Here is a 17,983-nt window from a genome sequence, read left to right on the forward strand (position 1 = left end):
GTCTTTATTATGGAGTCTGACAGCAGTGGGGAGGAAAGACCTGCGAAATCTCTCCGTCCCACACCGTGGGTGCCGCAGTCTCCCACTGAAGGAGCTGCTCAGTGCTGTCACAGTCTGCTGCATGGGGTGGGAGATGTTGTCCATCAGGGATGACAGCTTAGCCGCCGTTCTCCTGTCACTCACCACCTCCACTGGGTCCAGAGGGCATCCTAGAACAGAGCTGGCCCTTCGGATCACCCTGTTCAGTCTCTTCCTGTCCCCAGCAGAGATGCTGCCGCCCCAGCAGACCACGCCATAAAAGATAGCAGAAGCCACAACAGAGTCATAGAATTTCTTCAGGAGTGGGCCCTCCACTCCAAACGACCTGAGTCTCCGCAGCAGGTACAGCCTGCTCTGCCCTTTCCTGTAGAGGGCGTCTGAGTTATGAGTCCAGTCCAGTCTATTGTTCAGATGAACACCAAGGTACCTGTAGCTGTCCACAGCCTCAATGTCCATACCTTGGATGTTCAGTGGTTGCAGTGGAGAATGCTTGTGCCTGCGGAAGTCTACCACCAGTTCCTTGGTTTTACTGGCGTTGATCTGGAGGTAGTTCAGCTGGCACCAGTCCACAAAGTCTTGGGTCAGACCTCTGTACTCCTTGTCGTCCCCATCAGTGATGAGGCCGACTATTGCAGAGTCATCAGAGAACTTCTGCAGGAAGCACTGGGTGGAATTGTGGGAGAAGTCTGCAGTGTAGATGGTGAAGAGGAACGGAGCCAGAACCGTTCCCTGTGGGGCCCCCGTACTGCAGACGACCCTGTCCGACACACAGCCCTGAGTCCTCACATACTGTGGTCGGTCGGTGAGGTAGTCCAGGATCCAGGTAGTGAGGTGATGGTCCACTCCAGAGTTCACCAGCTTGTCCTTTAGAACCGAGGGAAGAATGGTGTTGAAGGCACTGGAGAAATCAAAGAACATGATTCTCACAGTGCTTCCAGCGGTCTCCAGGTGAGCGAGGGAACGATGTAGGAGGTGAATGACGGCATCATCCGCTCCAATGCCAGGCTGGTAGGCAAACTGAAGTGGGTCCAGTGATGAGCTTATTAGGCGCCGAAGCTGAGCCAGGACCAACCGCTCCAGGGTCTTCATCAGGTGGGATGTCAGAGCCACCGGCCTGTAGCTGTTGAGGTCCTTGGGGCGTGAAGTCTTTGGCACTGGTACAACACAGGAGGTTTTCCAGAGCTGTGGGACTCTTCCCAACCTCAGGCTCAGGTTGAAGAGGTGCTCCATCACCCCACACAGTTGGTCCGCGCAGGACCTGACGACCCTCGAGCTGATGCCATCTGGACCCGCTGCCTTCTTGCCATTAATCCTCCTCAGTTCCCTCCTAACCTGGGTGGTTGAGAGAGACAGGCTGGAGCCTTGTGTTGAGTGTGTATTGGATGCTGTTGTTGGGGGTGGGGGGGAGTGAGCAGGGTGAATAATTTATTAATTATTTATGAATTTATGAATTTATGAATTAATTTGGGGTTGGCCATGAATGCAGACATGTTTGTTATTAATAAAGAAGAAGAAAGTACTACAGATGCAGTACACATGGGCACTATAGGATCTGGGGTCTGGAGCAGGTTAATGAATGTAGCTGCTTGTTATCTTTAGCTGAATCTATGACAAATGTCAATAATAACACAGTTTGGCAGGCATAAAAAAGCATTATTGCATCAAGAAGGTGATTCTGTAAGAGCGATTACCCATAAATTTGGCACATCTTGGCATAGTGTGCAGTGTGTCCTTAAAAGTTTGAGGAAACTGGATAAATGGAGGTCGAAAGAAGAAGTGTCAGGCCTAAAAACTATCTGCTGGAAAAGGGTGAGGTATGCCTAATTACATGGTTTGGTAGTGACCAAATGCAGTGACCACTCCTCAATAAAACGCACACGAGGGCCCGCCTGGAGTTTGCCGAAAGGCACCTGAAAGACTCTCAGACCATGAGAAACAAAATGCAAAAGGAGTGGTGAAACAAAGATTGAACTCTTTGGCCTGAATGCCAAACATTTCATGCAGGAAACCAGGCACCAATAATCACCTGGCCAAAATCATTCCTACAGTAAGGCATGGTGGCGGCAGCATCATGCTGTTTTTCAGCAGCAGGACAGATGAATGCTGCAATGTACTTAAAGTTAACCTGCCCCAGAGCGCTCTCGATCCTTAGACTGGGGCAAAGGTTCATCTTCCAACAGGATGACAACCATAATCACACAGAGCCCAGATCTCTGGTTATCAGAAAATGGCTGTACATCGACGCTCCCCATCCAACCTGATGGAGCTCGATAGGTTCCGCAAATAAAAATGGGAGAAACTGCTCAAAAATGCCAAACTTATAGCATCATACTCAGAAAGATTTGAGGCTGCAATTGCTGCCAAAAGTACTTTGTAACAAGCGTCCGGCTGCACTGTAGATGTGGTTCCTGTGAACATTTAGTTGAACTGATGCTGAAGCCACCGTGTCATGTTGGAGACGAGGTCAGGTATTAGGACAAACTTTGTATTCCTCTCACACCTCTGAAAGCATGATTAGCATTTTAGCTCCTGCAGTGCTTTTACACTTTGAGCAGAGAAACTTCAGAGCATTTTGAGCACTTCTCATGTTTGTAGAGCAAAAGATGAAGCAGTTCTAATAGATCAGTTTCATCAGGCATAGTTTTATGAAGACAGCAGAGATGAAAGTCATTGTGTAACAAAGTTTATTACATATGTCCAAACATATGTACAACACATTTCTCACTAAGAGTGGTTTTTTTGTCACAAATATAAATTATTTAGACTTTCTTAAAGAACATATGATACAGGAACTGTAGCTTGCTTGATGTGGAAGAAAACATGGGCTGGCTGCTCACTGTAACAAATCGGTTAAGTACCCCTGGACAGAAGATGCTTGATTTTCCTTTATATTCTTGTTTAAATATTTCTCAAATCATTAACTCTTTTGGAAAAAGCACACAAATTACCAGAGTGGGTCCCTTCACCAGTTTGCAAAGAATTACAATTTTGTACTTAAAAATGTGCCTGCGTGAGCCCTCCGTATTGTTCGTGAGCTGATATACAGTTTGATAATACAGACGTAAATAAGGCACAAACGGAGAAGCAAAGAAAAAGGTAGGGAAAAAAAAAAGAAAAATGGGGGTGGACAGGGTCAGATTTGGCACAGGAAAAGTGACTAAAGACAATAAACACAAAGAAATTTCAACAGCAACTTCCTAATTATAATTCAAGAACAAAAATATTGCCAAACGATTAAGTACAGAGAGGAGAAAAAAGAAGAAGAAGCTTATGTCGCTTAATTCCCCCCCACCCCAGAAATAACTGAGTATTTAACCATCGTAATACTGATAATCAGGGATCGATTGAAGTCGTAGTGTTATAAACTTTCGTACAAGTTGTTGCAATAAATACTGCTTCCAAAGCTTTCGATTCATCGGACCTACTAACAGTAAAGTGGTTAAAGTCAACAGAGCAGGAGGATTTCAATGATTTATACTACTACACAATGATTTTTTTTTTTCCTTTTTAAACACGTGAGAAGTGTGACTTTGTTAAAAACCATCGCTGCGCTTGTAGAAGAAACAACTTGGCTTGTTTCGTCATTTAAGTGTCAACAGATCTCATTTTAACCTGCATGTTGAAACCCCCATGGTTCTGTTCGGCTACATGTTCGACACAAAACATTTTGAAGGTGCAGGTGAGAACACGGTACACATTCTATCGTACGGAAACCTTCTTATGACATCATTTGCACTTAAAGCTAAACGCAAAAATAAAAGTTCATGTCATGGTTCCTTTGGGAATTATCCCATACATTTACCATTCAAAAAGGCCAAAACACCTTCAGGCACTTTTAGGATGGAGATCATGGAGATTTAGTTCTTGTATCCTAAATTTTCTTTATATAATAATAGTCCATGGGACTAAGCATCCATGAGCGCGCCACTCAGTCTTTCCGTGATTAACTGATGAGTTCGTTTAAATAAAGTTGCATGTTTTAGGTTCTTTGTTTTTCCATCTTTACGACAGAAAACAAAGTTCTTCCTTCACGGCACAAATTCAGAGCCACAGTCACTGTCGGGGGCGGGGAAGAGCAAAAAATAGTTTGGTTTTGCTGGTAAAGAGGGTACATGTTGATTCCCTTTTCAACTGTGAGCTTATGTTTTGGCCAGTCCAGACTTGTCCATCAGCAGCAGCATGTGGCTTTGACCCTGGACTAAACGCTTAAATGAGTTTTTTCAGCCTGCTCTGGGCAGACTTAAGTTTTCCTGTTGTTCCAGTTCGGATCTGCCATGGCATTCAGCTCTCCGGGCCTCTCCAGTGGAGAGCGGGAGTCCTGTGGCGACTTCTGAGCCTGCGGGGAACGAGGGTCTAGAAGTGGAGGAGGTTTTTCAGGGTGGAACGGCCTGTTGTAATGATCTGGCCCTGAAGGACCTGCAGGCCTGTGGTCCGGCATCCTCCTGAAATCCTGAAGAGGACCGTCTCTTCCCTGGTGGTAGTTAGGGCGGAAATCATCAGGACGTCTTCTTTTGGGGTCTGGATGCCTGAAATATAGTTGAAAGGTCGTTAAATTAAAGAAACAATGGTTCTCCTTACAGTGTAGTATTGTAGGGTCTTTACCTTAAAATATTAAGCACCTTGAGGCAACTGTGTTGTGATTTAGTATAGTATTCATCGAATTTATTTATCACTAAAAATAAATTCGTTCCAGTAATAATAATGGAGCTAACATCTCTGTAACTTAGGTGAGAAAAGAGCTTATTACGCACAGTGAACACGCCTGCATTAAACAGAGAGCTCTCTCTAAAATGTTACCCCATTATCTCCTAATGAGCCTAAATAAGTCACCTGATACTAGACATCCCTTCACAGATGTTGGTGTTACCATCGAGCCTGACGCTTTTCCCATTTCCTCCTGTTGTTTGTTAATTATTCTGGTTTTTCCTGAATAGAGGAATATTTGGTGCCACCTCATTTTTGTATTCAAAACCTGAAGTAATAATAATAATAATTAAAGCTGCAAGCAGCGTTATGAGGGCCCTCGCACCCCCGGCGCGTCGAGCCACGCCCAACACCTAAAACCAGCACGTCCGATCTGATGTCACATTGATGGAATTCATGCATTTAACCACCAGCTAACATTTCAACTCATTCATTCATGATTAGTTAGTCGTTCCACTAGGTGGCGCTCTAACCATTATGTACAAATGGCATAACAAACACTTCCAAGCTCGAGTCTCATCACACCTGAGACGTTTGGGAGAGATTGGACATTGTGTTTTTGAGTGACAGCAGATTACTGCTTTTTGGCGAGTGATTGAAACTCCACGTGCCGCCATAACCACCCCGTTTCCCTGGACGTAAAAAGCTTCGCAATTTAACATCACAAAGGTCTTTAGATTCCACAAACTGCAGATCGGTCCAATCTGATGAAATCCCTTGGAGGAGTTCGTCAAAGAACGATGCCTGAAAAGAGGGGAAAATGTTGCCAAAATTGCACATTAATTTTAAAATGGCTGACTTCCTGTTGGATTTGGGATATTGCTCCAAGAGACTTTTTTGTACATCTTGATATCTCCTATAAGCTTACCAGGTTTCAGACTCATACATAAAACACAGAGCAGGGGCTGTGATTTTGAAATTTTGTAGGGGGCGCTGTGGAGCCATTTTGGGATATTCAATGAAAATGATCACATAACAACAAAGCCTTAACCACATTGGAGGTGTGCACCAAATTTCAAGACTTTTTAAACTTTCCAAGCCCCTCAAAAGCCACTTCATCTTTCATGGTGAACCGCGTTGCCACCAGGGTGCGGCGTTCAGTTTAAAGTCACAATTTTTGCACTGAAGCATCACAAGGGACTGATGGTGATATTCACCGCTTTTGAGGTGGCCACGATGAACCTGTGAAAATCAGTACAACAAAATTAAAGCCATGACATTTCCTGTTCCCACTAGGTGGCGCTGTCCGTATTCCCGACAATGGGCACATCAATCTGTTCAGGGCGGGTCTGTCATCATGCCTTTAAAGTCTGGTACTGATCAGACTGGATTTCATTGAGTTATACTAATTTGTTTCTTCATGGCGTGACATCAAAGTTCGCCATGCCGCCGGGGTCACACCCTTTTGCGAAAAGTCACAGTTTTCACTGTAACCCAAGACCAACTCCTTAAGGCTTTCCTGGAGAAATTTGAGGCTGCAGATGTCACCCATCACTATACTGTACCCCAAAGTGTAAAACATGACATTTCCTGTTCCCACTAGGTGGCGCTGTCCTTCATGTCAAATATGGCAGTTGAAATATGTTCAGGGGTGGAGCCTTATCATATGTGTTCACTTTGGTCAAGGTCAGAAAATGTATGACAAAATGAGAGGCAATAAGATTTTCATGGCGAGTCATCGAAATTCGCCATGGCGCCACGGCCTCATAGTATTGTGAAAACTCAAAAGCTCCGCAATTTAACATGGCACAAGGGTGTAGTTGACACTGTCCAAATTTGAAGCTTATAGGACCAAATCCCAAGGAGGAGTTCGTTAAAGTACAAGGCATGGAAACGGTAAAATCAGACCCAAAATGTCACCTTCAATCCAAAATGGCGGACTTCCTGTTGGGTTTAGGACATTGCCATAATAGACTTTTTTGTTCGACTCTGAAAGTTATATAGGTGTACCGACTTTCAAACATGTAGATCATACCCATACCGGGGGCTCACGTTTTTCATTTTTCTAGGTGGCGCTACTGAGCTAATTTTCCCTGGCCATGTCTGAGAACATTAAAATACGTAAATTTTCACCAGACCTGACGCGTGTGCAAAATTTCATGAGTTTTCGAGCATGTTTAGGCCCTCAAAAGGCCAATTCATTTGCCGAAATAATAATAATAATAATAAACAGAGCAATTACAATAGGGCCTTCGCACTGTCAGTGCTCGGGCCCTAATAATGGATTGGATTTATATAGCGCTTTTCAAGGCACCCAAAGCGCTTTACAATACCACTATTCATTCACTCTCACATTCACACACTGGTGGAGGCAAGCTACAGTTGTAGCCACAGCTGCCCTGGGGCAGACTGACAGAAGCGAGGCTGCCATATCGCGCCATCGGCCCCTCTGGCCAACACCAGTAGGCAAGTAGGGTAAAGTGTCTTGCCCGAGGACACAACGACCAGGACAGAGAGCCCAGGGATCAAACCGGCGACCTTCCGGTTACAGATGCGATTCCCAACCCCCTGAGCCACGGTCGCCCTTTCAACAAAGTGAAAACATTTTTACTTGAGTATAGTTTCTGGCTAATCTACTAGCCTCTGAAGGTCACCATATTCACGTAAACTCACCTGTCATAGTAGGGTCGGTGACCCCTGTGGTCCCGGTCGTTGCTGTACTGCTCGTATGGTCTTTTTCGAGGAGAGGAGTTGTTGCGGTAACCGCCCGAGCTGCGGTAGGGGTCTCCGTGCGGCCGTCGATCACCGTAGTGGTCCTTATAGCGATGAGGGTCATAGGGATGATGCCGATCTCCCTGCCACGATGAGTTGCTGTTACCTGGGTAGCTGTATTTACGGTCCCTTTGCCAGTCTCCTCGATCTGTAAAAAAAAAAGAAAAAAGAAAAAAAAAAACACAAGCAAGCTGACATTAACTGACCGATGTCTGATTTTTCTCCCTTTGAATAATCATCAAACACACGTACCATCGTTGCTAAAGTGCCGCTTGTTAGCGTTGTACGGTTCTCTGTGGTGTCCGTGGGGTCCTGGCTGAGTGGAGTGCGATGCAGATCTGGAGGACGGCTGAGTCCCCGTGGAGTCTCGACTGGAACCAGACGGCTCTGGCCTGAATGACTTTACTCTCCCTGAAACGTCCTCCTTCTTCTTCTGCTCCTTCTGCAAATGTCACAGGATAATTTCAGCGCTGCTTAGCCACAGTATAACAGGTCAGGTTTAACCCCAAACAGCTGCTCACCTCTTCCTCATGCGATCGCTTCTTCTGTGCCATTTTGTAAAGCTTGTGTAGCTTCCTTGCACCAAACTCTGTAAACTTGGACACGAAAATCCAGAGATTTCTGTCCAACCCCCCCCCCAAAAAATAACATAAATAAATAAATAAACGATCAGCAGAATTCAAGAGACAATCGTCATGTTCAGTTACACACAGAAAATTCCCATTTTAATTTCTCACCTTCGCCATATTTTGACGTGTTCGGGATCACTGTAAGCTTTAAGGCACTCTGTGATGCGGTCTCCAATCTTCAGTAGGCATGTGCGTGTGTGCTGGAGCTGCTCCTGGTCGCTTAGACCCTCATCTGGTTTGTCCAGTTGCTTTAGGGCCTTTTTCACAGGCCTCATGCGTTCCTTACACTACAAACACACAGACAATGATTAATGCAATGCTTTGTTCTCGGGCATTCAAAAAATAAATGCAGAAATGTGATTTGTTCACAAGAGCTAAGAAGAAACTCACAATACTGAAAGTCTCCTGGTCAAGTTCATCGTCCTCCTTTTCTTCAATGGGAATTGGTTCAGATCCAGCTGTAATATGAACTGGACCTTGAGTCTTCTTCCCTTTGGCTCCTTTAGCCTGAAAGAGCAGACATCAAAACGTTCTTCAGCTGCACGTTAAAGCACAAATCCTGTCCGATTTAGCCTGTGTAAATGTGAGGAAGGCACTTAAATTCAGGTTATCAGCGTCTCTGAAATACCTTTTCTTTTCTGGGCTTGGCACCCTTCTTTTCTTTGTCCCCATCCTTTTCCTTTTTGGGAGTTCCCTGTTTTTCTTTGTTCTCTTTGTTGTCCTTTTTCTTCTGTCTCTTCTTCACAGTGGACTTTTCTGTTCCATCCTCCTGATTAAAAACATATAACAGCAGGTCATTAGTCATTATTTATTTACTTTTACTACCATTACATGTACTGCAGGCAGGCCTGCGTCCACACGCAGCCTCTAACATCCATAAAGAAGTAGAATTCAGTCTGACCGACCTTGACCTCGCCCTCTTCTGACGGGTTGTCTGACAGGCGAGGGGAAGAGATGTCGTTTCCCTGCTCGTCTTTAAGAATCTTGTTCTCCTTCTTCACCCGGGGCTTCCTCTTCTTCACTTTGACCTTGAAGGAAAAGACAACGAGTGAGGCTGAGGTACCGAAAGTCCCTTTGTGTACATGCAAATCCAATTTAATGAGATACTCAGTGATTAATAGTAGCACACCTCCTCCCCGGTTTTAGCCTGATCTGTGCTGTCTTGTTCTTTTTTAAGCAGCTTGAGAAGATACTCTGCCCTCGCCTGCAGCTGCTTGGCCTGAGGCTTCTTGCTTGGATCATCTGGAAGAATCTGTACAGACAGATTTTATTGTTAGACTCTTTAATTAATCTGTCAATTTTATATATTCATAAGGAGTGCAGTGAATATGAAGACAGAAATAAAACTGGAAAGAACTTAAAACAGCTTTTTCGAAAGCTTTTACAATAGCTCCATCAAGCCATTTTTCTTTAAATGCTTATAATAAAACTATTTTACATCGTGTGCTTGTGTCATTTTTGCTGTCTTCTACACTGAAGCTCTACTTTTCAGCTTAGCAGTAAAAGTAAGCATGTAACGCTTGCCTTATCGGCGAGTTTAAGGTCAGAATCAGTCTTGATCAGATCCCAGTTGCCAAAGCCGTGCTCGTAGATGCCGAGCAAGAGCTGAATGTCATCCTGCAGATCCCAGTCTACATCAAAGTGAGCCACTTTCACCCTGCACGTCAGCTTAAACCTGGCAGAAGCAGTGTTGGTAGTTTTAATCCACAACAGAACATCAAATCTTCAACATGATACAAGACACTGTGTTCCTTCTTATTTCTACAGTGATATCTTACTTATTTCTCTCAGCTGGGTTGGAGGGCACAACTTTGTGCAGCGGCTCGAACTCTTCCTCGTGCTGAATGATGGACTTTGCATTGACTTGCACTCCTGAGATCTTGATATTAATTCCTCGTCGCTTCCCAGGACCTTTAGCTGGAATAATAATAATAATAATGATGCTGCTTCCTCATTTTTGCCACTCAAAAACCGGTTTCTTTATTAGCTAAATGACTAAAAGCGACATACCTTCGACTGGGTTCTCTTTAAGGTGCTCCTCGTGCTCCTGCACTGCAGTCACGCAGCTAGAATGAATCAGTTCACCGAGCCTCTTCAGGTCTGCGATGGATTTGTCCACCAGTTCAGAGTCTCGGGCAATGGCTTCCAACCTGGACACACAAAAATAAATAAATAAATAAATAAATATGCAGAATTTAAACATAAATAAATAAATTAAAAAAAAATCTGCTCACTGCTACCTTAACATCTGTGACAATAGGCTTACCTTTCAAGTGGACATCCAAACTTCTTGTATGCCTTGATGAACCTGATGATGAGATTATGAATACGTTTTTATTGTGCTGACGAAAAGATGCTTTCAAAGAAAACCGAATGTCACTTTAAGAACAATAAGAAAAAACAACACACGGGACAAGTTTTACCTGCGAATCTCCGCGTCAGTGAAACCCTCCACGTTGTTTTTGCGAGCTCTTGGCCTTCCTCGCTTCTTTGGCTTCTTGTCATCATCGCTGTCATCGGTCTCACTTTCAGAGCCTGATGAACGGTGCTTCAGTTTGGAGCCCACATCACTGTCACTGTCATTGGCCTGAGCCTGAAAGCCAAAAGAGCCACATATTGAGCAGCTGCCTTTTTTCCCCCCCAGTTTTCTGTAACTCTTATGTGTAATAGTGACATAATCCATAATATATACTCAGTCACGAGGCTATGGGTTCATACAATTAAGGGTGATGCAGGAAAAATAATGGAAATGCAAAACATAATGCAAAGAAAATGTCGACATAAAGCCAACGCAAAGTCTAAAACCAGACAATCGAAAACTGTCATCATTATTACTCTTTCAGCTGCTCCCTTTAAGGATCACCACAGGAGATCACCTGCCTCCATCTCACCCTATCCCTAACATCTTCTTCTGTCACACCAACCCCCTTCATGTTCTCCTTCACTACATCCTTGAATCTTTTCTGAGGTCTTCCTGTGTTACTCCTGCTTGGCAGCTCCAGCTTCCTCTCATGTACTCGTTCCTAATCCTGTCCTGGACAATGAACTCTTTGCCTCTCCAGCTAAGCCTCCGGTCTTTTTGTCAGTGCCACCATCTCTAAACCACACTTTATAGCCTTGCTGGTTTCCTTCTATCACTCATCTCCACCCTGCCTGGAATCTTCAACTTCAACAATTTTCTTCAACTCACTCGAGCACTGTCTGCTGCTTTGGATGGCTGACCCCAGGTATTTAAACTCATCCACCTTCAATACCCCATGCCCCTTGCATTTTCACACCTGTCTCTCTTATAGTCACTCAAATGAACATTACATCAATTCCAGCTTTTCTTTTCGATCAATGCTACACTGCATCAGCTGGGAGGTACTCAGTGGGAAAAGCACTATGCAAAGCCTGAAAGCTTAACCTCCACCTCACATCAACACCCAGGAGAGGGGCATCTTGCTTCAATAAACTTCAGCTGAACTTTTAATAAGACCAAACTGATTAACTTTGTATGTTCACTATTCATAGGCCCTCATGGAGGCTGGATGAGTAATGAGAGGGCTCTTCCATTTGGCCATGCAGTGTGGGAGATTCAATTGTCTTGTGGAAGTTAACAATTTCATAGTCTTGCAAGCTTTCAAGGCTTAAGCTTGTTAGGTAGATGCTGTCATTCATCTCTTTCTTGTATATGTATGCAATATGAAACAGAGACCAGTGCTGCTTTCACAAATAACCTTTCCTACCCGCTTATTAGAGCTTCTGCTTCGAGGCAGCATGAAGATGTCCTCCATCTCCCGCTGCTTCGCCTCCTCTTCAATTTTGCGACGTTGCTCCTCGGGAATTATGTCATCCCATTCTGGAATGGGCTTCTCCTCGAACTCTGGAGTGCTCTCTTCCATACTGGAGAAATTGGCCACCTGCATTGACACATCGATGCGAGAGAAAGAAAAGAGACACTTTTGATCAGTATTTTATAAAAAAATTAATTAAATTGGGTTGGTCTTTGAGGATGCCGTAACAGCTTGCAGATACCTTAAACTGCGACAGAAGTTCATCTGTAGCACTTGAGCCTTGATCACTTTCTCTGGTTTCGGCCAACCTCAAAATCTCATCAATGTCCATTTCCTATAGAAACAAAGATCGTCTGTTTTAACTCCCAAATATGTGAAAACTATTTTAAGCACACACGAGCTTATTCACCCATTTTGATACCTGTGGTTCAGACTCCTCGCCTTCAGCCTCTTTGAAAAGATCTTCTGCACCAAACTTGAGAATAGCGGTCAGTTCTTCTTTATTGAACGGGTTTGAACTGTTAAAACAAATTAAAAGTGTTAATCACACAAAGAACGTCCACATCCCCTAAAACATTCACTGCTAAACTCTCAAAGTCTTACTTTGTGTTTCCTGAGTTGCTGTCCAGAACAGTTCGACCAGTCGTGTCCATTCTCTGAATGACAAGATGGTCCAAAACCATCTTCTTCTTCGCCCTCTCGATAATGTCCTCCTCCACTGTTCCCTTCGTGACAAGTCTGTATATATTCACCTACGAGGGAAGAGCGCAGATACATTTTTATACAACAATCTCACTAGTTACAAAGCACACCTACGATTACAGACGTGAACCTGAGCGTTAAGATTACCTGTTTCTTTTGACCAATCCTGTGAGCCCTCGCCTGCGCCTGCAGGTCGTTCTGAGGGTTCCAGTCAGAGTCAAAGATGACGACGGTGTCTGCCGAGGCCAAGTTAATACCTAAACCTCCAGCTCTGGTGGATAAAAGGAAGCAGAAGTCCTACAAAACAAAGAAAAACAACAGAAACGATTATGTGAGCAACTGGAAACTAACTAATGGCGCTATTTGGGCCTTACTGTATAATTTATAAACTATACCCTTCACCAAATTTGCCATATTCTGTGTGTGCAATAAAGAGCAGCCCAGGAAACGTGAGGACATGCAGGAAATGGTCCAGCTGGCCAGGACTCTGCTATTAAGGGCATTAGAGCCCACGTGCCTTATGCCCCAAACATTTGGTCATCGATTTGGTCAGCAGTTGAGCCAATAATAAAGAAATTGCTGTAAGTGTATTCTACGTTGTTAAAAGATTAGAATAAAAACTGAAACTCTTTTATTTACATACCTCTGAGCCTTCTGCGTTAAAGTGGTCAAGTGCTTGTTTTCGGATTTCTCCCTTTATGGAGCCGTCGAGCCGCTGAAGAGGAGACAAGCAAAGAGAAATTTACCCTTTGAAGATTTTCCCGCCAACCACTGCGTTACTCGTCCTTACATGCCACGCATTGCACTGATCTATATGTTTAAACTGACCACAGCAGCCTAAGACTAAGACTGTAAGCAAAAACAACCCGAGTCGAGTGACTTGCAGGAGTCCGTCTGGTCTTCGGTAGAAAATAACTTGTTGATATAAATAAACACATGAACTCTAAGGCCGGGAGAAGTATGCGTGCAACAACACTGACATCTGATGCCGAGTCTAATCTGCCCAGTGCAGCCATCCCCAAAGGCGCTTTCGCTGTAAACACCAATAAAAGCAACAGTCAAAGCCTGAGGCCTCTATTCACTGATGTTCCCACTGATGGTGGCGTTGTTATCATGAACAGGAGGCAAGGCGACAGCACCAAATGTATGGTGAAGGTTATGAAAATACCGTATTTCCCGGACTACAAAGCGCACCTGAATATTAGCCGCACAAGCTAAAATCAGGGGAAAATCCTGTTTTGTACATACATTAGCCGCACCTGACCAAAAGCCGCAGGTGTTTCAATATTGACTTATCATATGTAAGAGAATATGCACAAAGGGAATTGTCAGGAAAGAGATGGCTGTTTGGAGACACACCCCTTTTATTAATATTTTGAAAATCAAGTTATGGGTACATATTTGCACATGTGCTGTGCTTCATAAATGAGTAACAAATGTAGTACATAACAGTAACCTACAGCACACCAGAAAAATAGATTCGGACTACCTTTTAGGCTCAGGTGCAGTGACACGGCTTTAACAAGAAGAAAAGTCAGTCATTCACCACCATCTTCCTGCGCACTAAAACCACCAAAGTCCTCTTCTCCAGTGTCGGATACGAACAGGCTCAGGATGGCTTCGTCATCCACTCTCAGCTTCTTTCCTTCGTTGTCACTTTCAAAACCAAAGATAATCCTCATTGTCATTGTCAGTGTCGGAGTCGAACACCCTCTGAAGGGCCGTGGCGGTGTCCTCCTCTTCATCATGCAGCAGTCCAGCCCTTCGAAATCCGTTGGTGATCGTGGATGTTTGCACACTTTTCCACGCTGTCAGAATCCACCGGTAGAGTTGAGCACAACTTGCTTTTCGCAAGTTTATCGCCGCTCATCATCCACGCCTCCCGCTGAACGCGTAGCGCTACTTTGAAGTTTGTTTTTCGCGCTACTTGTACGGCACTATGTTGCCTGGCGGATGGACATGTGACCAACATACCACTCTTGAACCCCGATCCTTCCGCCAGGCAACGTAGTGCCGTACAACAGTGGAACAAACAAAACAAATCGTCTTATGATATGACAAAAATCATGGACAATCTATAGAAAAGCCGCACCTGACTAAAAGCCGCAGGGTTCAAAGCTTGTGCAAAAAGTAGCGGCTTATAGCCCGACAATTACGGTACTTATTTATATTCCGTCAGGTCCTCCTGATCTCTAACAACTTATCAAACAAGAAATTGCACATCACAGGAGGTGCATCACTGCCCTCCTAACCCTGGAGAAATCACAAAACTGAACACCACAGCCTGAATAACCACACCAATCAATCCTTAGTGAAATCTAACATTAGCCTTCTATTTATTTATTTTTTTCAAATCTTACCTGAAACGGATATCGTTTCTTAGACAGGTATTCAGCCAGAATGTCCAACATCCTGACCATCTGGGAGAAGATTAGGACCCTGTTGCCTCTTTCTCTGAGCCTGGTCAGCAGCTTGTCCAACAGTACCAGCTTCCCACTGCCCCTCACCAGAGCCTAGAAGGCACAAAAGTCAAAGCAAAATATCAGTGAGCGGGAAGAGCCGTGTTTTCTTCCTGTGTTAAACTGCAGCTAGTCTCTTTTAGCAGAGCTATCCTGGGGTGACGCTCGGAGCTAAATCGGGTTCACACTGAGATATACCTGCAGGTGTTCCTGTTGCGTTTCAGCGTCTCCATCCTCGGGCTGTTTTATGAGGAAACTATGGTTGCAGCACTTTTTAAGCTCCATTACGATGTTCAGGAAGCCGCTGGAGCTGCCTCTGGTGCCTTTGGCAAGAGCTTTGTAATTCCTTGTTAAAATCCACCTGGAAATATTCAGGAACAAATCAAGTTAATGAAGAAGAGAAATGCAGCCGCTACAAATGGCATTTATAAGAAAGACAGAAGCAATAAATGTTACAGAAGGAAGAAATAGAGTCATACTTGTAAAATTGTTTCTGCTGTGCGGACATTTCAACACGGAGGATTTGCTCCACCTTGGCCGGGAGAGATTTTTCCACATCTTTTTTGACACGCCGGAGCAGGAAAGGCTCAAGGACTTTGTGAAGACTCTGATAGCCGTTTTCCCTTCCCTTCCCATGCTCATCCTCAAAATCCTCCCAGGAGTCAAACCTACGATGCACAGCAGATATAGGAAATGCCACTCGTGTCACACGGGATGCCATTTACCCCGCTTTTGTTCAGTAGAATGCTCAAAGTGTGAATCGGGACGTACTTGTCAGGCATGAGGAAGTGTAAGAGTGACCAGAGCTCTTTGAGCGAGTTCTGTAGCGGCGTGCCGGTAATGAGGAGCCTGTGATTAGACCTGAACTCCATTAATGTTTTGTAGAGCAGGGAGTCATCATTCTTCAGCCTGTGAGCTTCATCAACGCCCAGGAACGCCCAGTTGATGTTTCCGAGCACCCCCTAGAGTCAAATTTTAAGATGCCGTCAGTTATCTCAAAGTATAAACATTCATTTAAAAAAAGAAAAAAGAAGAAGCCTACCTTGTCTTTAAGTAGAATCTCATAAGTGGTTAGTAGTGCATTGAAACGGATTCTTTTGGTTTGATGGTTCACCCACTCATAATCACGGATCTGCACAACACAGAAGCACCAGTTCAAAGTATGCAACTATTTGTCGAGCCAGCAGGAGGACAGAAGTATTCGAATTCGACCTACTATTTTCCTGCTCATGACGTCGCCAAGGTAGACCACCACATTCATGTCAGGGGCCCAGGTGTCGAACTCCCGCTGCCAGGAAGTGAGCGTGGACAGAGGCACCACCAGTAAAAAGGGCCCATAGAGCTGATGCTGGTGAAACAGGTAAGACAGGAAGGAGATTGTCTGGATGGTTTTTCCCAGCCCCATCTCATCAGCAAGGATAACGCTATTGCACCTACGGAGGGGGACAAAAAGATAGTTATGCAGGCTTTGTAAAATCCTATTTGGAGGGGAAGGGGGCGGCCTTGGTTATATTTATTTACCTGCACCAGGAGTGAGCGAGCCAGTTTAACCCATCCAGCTGATAATCTCTCAGTTCAAGGTTGGAGTCCCCAATATATGACGGCTGCTTCTTCAGAGCAACAAATCTTGGTCTTTGCTTTAATACCTGAAATGATAGAAACACACTCCTTCATTTATGAGGAGCAAAACATGCTCACGTAAAACTAAAAAGAGACAAAACAAAGAGACAGACCTGTAGTTACTGGGCTTTTACAAACAATTACTCATAGCACTCAGTAGGATCCACGTTCTACTGTGCACACTTGGTATGCAGCTATTGATTATTTTAGTAATCGAGTAATCTATTGATTATTCCATTGATTAATTGGATGGGAAATACTTTTCTCATTGGTTTCCATTTCAGAAATTGCAATGTTTTAATGCAAACATCTGTCAAAAAATAAATAAATAAAACAAATTAATCCTTTTTCAATTGTATTGAGATGCAATATTAAATTGCATTTTTTAAAGAAAACATTCTTTTCTACATTTTTTATGCAAAAATATATAAATAATCTAAAGTACAATCAAAAGGTCAAAGTCAATAAAATCAGATGTGTATAAAAAAGTAGCCCAAGTACATTTCTATTGGCTTACAAAAAAAGCTTTTATTTTTATATTTTCAAATATTAACACAGTTTAATTAATACAATATTTTATATTATTTAACTTTTAGTCTGAAAATATTATGAAAGCCTTATAATTAATCAGATGTAGTACACCCCATTCCCCCTTTAGACTCACCCCTGTTTGCTGCAGGTATCGAATCCATGTAAAATAGGACGGCTGCCGTTAACTTACAGTTAACTTATACAGCTTTCTGTATAAGTTAAACGTGTATCAGACTATGTTGACAGATCATCTGCATGTTTTAATAAAACTTCTAGAGGCCTAGTGCAGACTTTTGTTGTGTAAAACAAACAGGAGTGGATTGAACAACAACAAGGTTCGCTTTCCTTCACATCAGAGTTTGTTGATCAGGTGCTTGAGGAAGGATTCCTGCTAGCTGCTTCCCAAAAGGTTTTAATTGTGGTTACAGGAACAGCTGTTTTGGAGTCACAAATGTGGCTTGAAAATCTATTGGTCGCTTGTCACATGAGTGTGAGTATCCTATGCTTTCCTTGAACTGTTTCGCCCTAATGCATGGGGTCGGATTAAACTGTGCTTTGATAGGACTCCTTGCAGCCTTACCTTGCAGTCTTTAGAGGGAACTGTTTTGCTGGAGTTTCGGTTCATGAAGCTGTCTATGCAGTGCTGAAACTTCTTTCTAACCAAAGCTCCATCTTCCCAGCTGCACTCGGAATAGGGCAGACCCATCCACTTGCACAGGAACTCTGGTTCATTGGAGGATGGAGTCTTATGACTATGAGCTGTTCATTGAATGAGAAAAATGTTAGAAAGGTGATTGTTAAAACTGTTCTT

At 43.8% G+C, this 17,983-nt stretch overlaps 1 protein-coding gene across 2 annotated transcripts in view; it reads right to left on the reverse strand.

Annotated features, from left to right (window-relative positions):
- Positions 1 to 2,717: 2,717 nt before the first annotated feature.
- The window catches only part of chd2 (chromodomain helicase DNA binding protein 2), a 31,007-nt gene continuing 15,741 nt past the window's right edge, over positions 2,718 to 17,983 (reverse strand). For both annotated transcript variants that reach the window (XM_085359208.1, XM_085359207.1), the window contains 28 exons: positions 17,753 to 17,931; positions 16,543 to 16,667; positions 16,238 to 16,454; positions 16,064 to 16,153; positions 15,793 to 15,983; positions 15,501 to 15,689; positions 15,220 to 15,382; positions 14,923 to 15,075; positions 13,206 to 13,277; positions 12,710 to 12,859; positions 12,464 to 12,612; positions 12,282 to 12,378; positions 12,102 to 12,194; positions 11,813 to 11,986; positions 10,508 to 10,677; positions 10,351 to 10,392; positions 10,095 to 10,234; positions 9,863 to 10,001; positions 9,609 to 9,759; positions 9,214 to 9,336; positions 8,990 to 9,112; positions 8,713 to 8,853; positions 8,475 to 8,591; positions 8,193 to 8,371; positions 7,977 to 8,076; positions 7,708 to 7,897; positions 7,357 to 7,603; positions 2,718 to 4,565 (listed from right to left, as the gene is read on the reverse strand). In XM_085359208.1, the coding sequence (XP_085215334.1) occupies positions 4,280 to 4,565; positions 7,357 to 7,603; positions 7,708 to 7,897; positions 7,977 to 8,076; positions 8,193 to 8,371; positions 8,475 to 8,591; positions 8,713 to 8,853; positions 8,990 to 9,112; positions 9,214 to 9,336; positions 9,609 to 9,759; positions 9,863 to 10,001; positions 10,095 to 10,234; positions 10,351 to 10,392; positions 10,508 to 10,677; positions 11,813 to 11,986; positions 12,102 to 12,194; positions 12,282 to 12,378; positions 12,464 to 12,612; positions 12,710 to 12,859; positions 13,206 to 13,277; positions 14,923 to 15,075; positions 15,220 to 15,382; positions 15,501 to 15,689; positions 15,793 to 15,983; positions 16,064 to 16,153; positions 16,238 to 16,454; positions 16,543 to 16,667; positions 17,753 to 17,931 (4,190 nt within the window). In that variant the 3' untranslated portion in view covers positions 2,718 to 4,279. The remainder of the gene's footprint in view (positions 4,566 to 7,356; positions 7,604 to 7,707; positions 7,898 to 7,976; positions 8,077 to 8,192; positions 8,372 to 8,474; positions 8,592 to 8,712; positions 8,854 to 8,989; positions 9,113 to 9,213; positions 9,337 to 9,608; positions 9,760 to 9,862; positions 10,002 to 10,094; positions 10,235 to 10,350; positions 10,393 to 10,507; positions 10,678 to 11,812; positions 11,987 to 12,101; positions 12,195 to 12,281; positions 12,379 to 12,463; positions 12,613 to 12,709; positions 12,860 to 13,205; positions 13,278 to 14,922; positions 15,076 to 15,219; positions 15,383 to 15,500; positions 15,690 to 15,792; positions 15,984 to 16,063; positions 16,154 to 16,237; positions 16,455 to 16,542; positions 16,668 to 17,752; positions 17,932 to 17,983) is intronic.

This window comes from Diplotaxodon limnothrissa, linkage group LG7, assembly GCF_057381915.1.
Source record: "Diplotaxodon limnothrissa isolate DT_005_m linkage group LG7, D_limnothrissa_male_GT1.1, whole genome shotgun sequence".
Taxonomy (NCBI): Eukaryota; Metazoa; Chordata; class Actinopteri; order Cichliformes; family Cichlidae; genus Diplotaxodon; species Diplotaxodon limnothrissa.